Here is a 5,957-nt window from a genome sequence, read left to right on the forward strand (position 1 = left end):
TTTCAACAACAGCAAGTTCCAAAACTAAAACGCATTGGAGTAGCTTGCGCGCTCTGGAATTGGAGCGCGTTTAGGTGGCATGCAATCTAGAAAAGAGCGCGGGTCCAACACTTGGCGCGCAACTCGTTTCAGTTCTGGAGTTTCCTTATTTGCGTCCGTACGGTTTCTAATTAGTTTGCTATGAGCGCCCGTTCCGTCTTGAGCTCTCTTGGTTGGGTCGTTGATGTAATCAGCTGATGAGGTAGATATGATTATTAGTTCATTACAAGTTACAGTTAGATTCATCTCCAAATCATTTAATTGCAAATTAAATTATTTTTTTTCTAATTTTAGTTGTACAACTGTACAACAGTAATCTGCGGGTTAAAGATAATTATGTAAACAAATCACCCGTTTAATTCAGCTGAGCTGCATTGTTCATATGTTATTACTGGTTATTTTAGTGCCTGCACATGTTTTTATTAACAAGGTCAAATACGAGCTGTCTTTCAACACAAACCGTCTCACATCCTTTTTTCTTTTTTATCATTCTGTCTTTATTCAACCCTTCTTTCCGTCTAATAAACTTTTTTAAAGTTTATTTACTAGTATAAGTGTATTTGTACAAAAGAAAACAAAAAAAAACAAAAAACAAACAAACGAACGAACGGAAAGCCCGTTGCGTGATCAGTCCCTTTACTGGAGTTCATCTCCACTGCTCCATATTAAATAATACTTTGTCTTTTCTTCGTCGCCATCGTCACCGACTTCTTGATCAATAAAGAAGTCTTTCAATAGTCTTTTGCAACTGAAAAAATCATCCTCTTCCTCATCTGCATTTTCCTCCTTCATCAGTCTCTCAATGTCTTTGTTCATTGTTTAAATTGTTGTTTTTTTAATATATATAAACTCCCCCCATCACCCCCTGGGTAATTTTACCGGGGGTGTTGGGTCCCGAGTGGGTTAAGGGCTGGCTGCCCCCCTGCTCCGAGCCCGTGGATGAGCACGCGCGGCACGAGCGGCGGTCTGTGGAGCGCAGGATGTGGCGCGCTGGGGCTCCGGTACATGCTGCTGTACATGGCCGCTGCTGCTGCCGCCGCCGTACTGCCGTCCACACCTCCGAGGAGCCCCGGGGGGTAGAAGTAGGGCGACGGAAACATACGCTGCAATGCTGAGTAACTTCCCGCCTCGGCCAGCAGCTCCAAACCCACCGCCGTCTGCCGCTTCCACTTAGTCCTGTGAGAGGAATTCATCGGTGATTAGTAATCAGCAAGTAGTCAGCTCATAAAAAGATAAACTTTGTAAATATTTTAGTTTATTATTACGTTTTCATAGAATAAATAAAGTGATTATTGATTATTAATCAATACTATTTGTGTCCTTCACGAATATCGGCCTAATTATGTGCATGGTAAAATTGTATTTTTCGAAAAAGATAAAAAAAAACGTAATTGTATTACTTAATATTGACTATTAATTACTGAGGTTTTAAGACCCTAATATGTATTTTTGTCGAAATCTGCTTTTTAAACTTCCAGAATTCGACAAAGAAAACGGATTTTCCCCTGCCTATGCCCCCCTCTCCAAAAATAATTCCGATTATTTTTAGTGTCTGAAAGGGTAAAAAACAGATTACAATATAAAGCAACAATTGTGTTATATTTCAACATTTGAAGTATATGTGTTTTTTTTTTTATTTAAATGATCGAAATCACAGAGCCTTTGTTTAATCATGCTTCAAAAGTTATTCAGCGTGTTTGTTAAAAATATATATTTTTAACCGTTATTGAGCAAAATACAAATCTGAAATTGCATCTAAAGAATCGGATGGATCAGATTACAGATTTAATCCAAGCTACAGAAACAAATATACATTTTCACGGGATCGAATACTTTATATTTACAGTTAAAATAATTTGATTGGACATACTGTTATTTTGTGCACCACCGACGTCCTAGTGAGCTTGATTATTCGAATTGTTAATTATTTGTCGATTTGTTAAATATTATTAGTAGTAGGTCTATCATATTACTATCATGATGATTATTATGATTATTATTAGTCGGAGTTACAGTGCTGTTTACCAGCTTTGGGGGAGTAAATAGAGGAAATTAAGGGTCTTACCGTCTGTTCTGGTACCAGGTTTTGACCTGTGTGTCGGTGAGGTTGAGCGCCGCCGCCAGGTCCATGCGGTCCTGTACGCTCAGGTATTTTTGCCGCTCGAAGCTGCGCTCCAGCTGATTCAGCTGATGGTCCGAGAAGGCCGTGCGGGCTTTCCGAGGCTTCTTCGTGCGGACAGGGGGGCTGTCTCTGGAGCTTGAGATCTCCCTGTCTCCCTCCTCTTTCGTGCCTGGAAAAGAGGAAAATTTTGAATAAGATATATCCAGGAATGTGTTCAGTATTCATTTTTCGTTCAGTATTTTTTTGTGTATTTGTCAGAAACAATATACTTATTAACGCGCAAATCAGCGAATGTCTATTCTCATTACCTTTTTACTCCCACGTTTAATATACACACAGTTTCCTCATAATTGTCTGACAGACAAAAAATATATACATTTATTTTGGATTTAAATTATAGAAATTCATTAGAGTTTATGGAATCAATAAATATTTTGTGCCTAATTTGAGTCTAACTGTTTTATATTTCTAAGAGGGATGATATCATCAATGTCACCAACAGTATCAAACTGCACGCCGATAAAAGATAAACTGTCAACAAGACCTGCCACAAAAATGCTAAATCTTCTTTTTCGGCGAAATAGGAAGATAAATAAAAGTATAGAATCGATCTCTGAATCCAACTCTATTTGTAGCAGTGTTTTTGTGGCGCTCCATGATCCCCCCTCTAGGAAGAACAATAATCTCTCTAATTGCCCCACTAGGGAGGCTGCAGCACCGGGGCAACTTCAGCAGGCTTTACATCTGTTATGCTAATATCAGAGAGAGCTCAGTGACAGCATGATTTCAACCTCTTACACAACTAAAAGCACTGAGATAAAACACAAAGATTGAAGAAGGTTAGTCTAATTTAGATCATGTTTGATATCAAATGTGTCAAAATACGGCGAAGATTTCAAGTAGAGCAGAAAATGTGGAAAATCGTAAAAAATGAGCATAGCTATACACGAAAATATATACATATATAACACGATTGATAATATATGACTATATGAATATATGAAAAAAATGAGTATAATATTTTAACATTAAATCTGTTCTCCTGATCCCTTTTGGTTTACTTGTTTTCTTTAGTTGTTTTTTGAAAAAAAAAAGATATATATATATATATATATATATATATATATATATATATATATATATATATATATATATATATATATATATTTGCTTACCATATTTATAATTCTGTTATTATACTATATATTCCTATGTAATAATACCCCTTTATCTATGTCTAAAATGTGTTGATGTTGATTTATTTCTTTTTGTTAGAAACTATGTCAAGAAACTAGGCCTATGCTGCATTCAGTCTAACAAATCATTTGTTTCTCTGTTTTTTTTATTTAGTATATTAAATATATCTAGTATATTAGTAACGGGTATTTATAACTGTAACAATAATAGCGGATATTTGCAAGGATAAAAATGGAAATTAAATTGTCGAAGATATATTTTTTTCATTTTAGTACTAACAATCCGACTTATTATGTTATTGTCTTAAACAATTTATTTATATATTTGTTAAATGAAATTGTAAAACTGAGCGACTCAAACTCAGCTTATGATCTCAAGAACACACAATGGAATTTTAAAACCTAATCCAGCTATAAAATAATATATAGAAAGTAAATTTTAAAACCATGTTAAGATTCGGTCTTAAAATGACAGGAGCAGAGTGTGTGAACTACAGATAATTTTTAAAACTAAAATACGGTTTCAAAAAGAAAGACAACATAACGGAAATGACATATTTCTTAAACACATTTCTATTTAACGATTTAAAACCTTAGATTTAAATTTCGGAGATTATTAAAACCCCCTGAACAGTAAAAAGACAAACACATCTTGTTGTTGTGAACAAAACACTCAACGTGGTGAAAAAACAAAATTCTTTTCTTTTTTTGTACTGTAATTATTTGGATTCCTTATTTTTTTTTAAACCTTAAAGTTTAAAAAATGATTATGCAGTTTCCAAATTAATGTAATAATTTGATCAATGCGTACAATTTCACATTTTTTTTAAATTGCCATGTTTTCAAAATGTTAATTTATATTAATCCTCACCATATAAATCCTCACCGTTACACTTTCCCTCGCCCTGCAGGTCCTCTCTTTTCTCCGCTTTGCTCCTGCTCTCCTCCTGATCAGCTTTGCTCCTGAAGGGGTCCGCGGCTCCTCCAGCTCCCCCGGCAGCTCCGGTTCCGCCCCCCTCCGCCTTGGGTGCGTGCTGGTGCGGGGAATGCGCTGCGGCGCTCGTGCTGTAGGGCGCGCAGGCGGCCAGCGGCTTTCCATCGCCAAGGATGTCCTTGATAAGGAAAGAAGAGGTGGCAGTCCGCGGGGCCTGGGGCTGTGGCGAGAGCTGGCGGTGAGGATGATGAAGGTGGTGCTGATGGTGCGAATGGTGGTGGTGATGAAGGCCGTCTTGGAGAAGTCCGTGCGGCTCGGGAGGCTCGGCGGTGACCGAGATAGGCGAGGAGGGCGCCGTGCCAACCGTGTCCACGTCCGAGCACGGGGAAGGGGTGGACTGGCCGCGGTAATCCGCACGAAAGTCTCCGTTCATGAGCGCAGAAGTGCACGGGTTGGACGCAGAGAGAATAGTGTCTATTCCGAAACTAGACCCGCTGGATCCCTCCATGGTGGTCGGACGGTGATGATTAGGGAGCTTTCATCACAACTTTTTCCCCCATTAGATTCAAAATGAGGAGAAGGAAAAAGAAAAGAAGAAAAAGAAAAAAGACACAAAACCAAACGGTGCGTAAAACCTTCACCAAATTACGCACCAAGCGGAAGCCACCAAACAGAGCGAAGAGAAGAGCGAGCTAACATTTCAGAAACACGCAGAAAAGCGGAGAAAAATCCTTCAGAAACTGTGCGGTGATCTGCGCTCCAAGGTGTTCGTACATTCAGTGTGAAATGTGGACAGCGCGCGGTGTGTGTTAAGCTCCCACGTCCCTGTGTGTTTTTTTTTCTCTCTCTTTTCGTGTTGTTGTTGTTGTTCTGCTCATTAACTTTTTCTCTCAAAGTTGAGCTTTTCGCAGGGGCTCTAAACTCCTCGACATCACTCTCTCTCTCTCCTCTTTTTTTGCTAGTAAAATCCTTTCCAGTGCTGCTCGCCGATGACTTCCTCCGGTGACGTCACAACCCGGCGTGGATTTGTGCGTGCGCGCGCGCGTATGTGTTTTCTCCTTTATTATAACACACTCCTCGTGTTCCCCCCGCTACCCCACACCACCCGCACCCACCCCTCCGCGCCTTAGCTTGCTTTTTATTGGACAGATCGTGACAGGACCCTGATCCGACCAATCAGACTGAGTCTTAGAGAGCCACTCATACAAATGCTGAATACTGAATGCTCTTTTTTCTCTTTTTTCAGACATAAAGTCCCTCTACAATCTCAGATTGAGCCATAAACGGATTAAACTGTTATTTTAAAAACGTGTATATCAACCTTTAATTGAGAGGAAATTTACTGTAGGGGAGTTTAATTTTAGGACAATGGTGGGATTTTAAAGAATTATATTTAAAAGTGCATTACAGACGGGTAATCGAAAAATGTCGTTTTGTTAATTATTTATCTAGTGCTAAAATAATTAAGTGCATATTTACTTTTTATATATAGCACAGCAGAAATGCTTGTGTATTTTCCGTGGGCTACTTGTTTAAAATATAAAAGGAAGGAAGGATGACAAATATACACATAAATAAATAGCCTGCATGTTTAGCCTGTTGGACAAATCAACGACGCTACGTGTCATTTATTATTATGATTATGATTGTGATTTTCCTTTTTGAA

General features: G+C 38.5%; 1 protein-coding gene across 2 annotated transcripts; it reads right to left on the reverse strand.

Annotated features, from left to right (window-relative positions):
* Positions 1-511: 511 nt before the first annotated feature.
* barhl2 (BarH-like homeobox 2) lies at positions 512-5,347 on the reverse strand. 2 transcript variants are annotated; one of them, XM_007253440.4, is made up of 3 exons: positions 4,244-5,347; positions 2,105-2,330; positions 512-1,215 (listed from the first exon to the last, which is right to left on the reverse strand). In XM_007253440.4, exons 1-3 carry the CDS (start codon positions 4,797-4,799, stop codon positions 915-917), a joined length of 1,083 nt encoding a protein of 360 aa, XP_007253502.1. In that variant the 5' UTR covers positions 4,800-5,347; the 3' UTR covers positions 512-914. The 2 variants fall into 2 exon arrangements, with proteins under 2 accessions (XP_007253502.1, XP_007253501.1); XM_007253439.4 differs by having other exon boundaries at positions 4,229-5,347.
* Between the last annotated feature and the right edge of the window lie 610 nt (positions 5,348-5,957).

This window comes from Astyanax mexicanus, chromosome 5 (genome assembly GCF_023375975.1).
Source record: "Astyanax mexicanus isolate ESR-SI-001 chromosome 5, AstMex3_surface, whole genome shotgun sequence".
NCBI lineage: Eukaryota > Metazoa > Chordata > Actinopteri > Characiformes > Acestrorhamphidae > Astyanax > Astyanax mexicanus.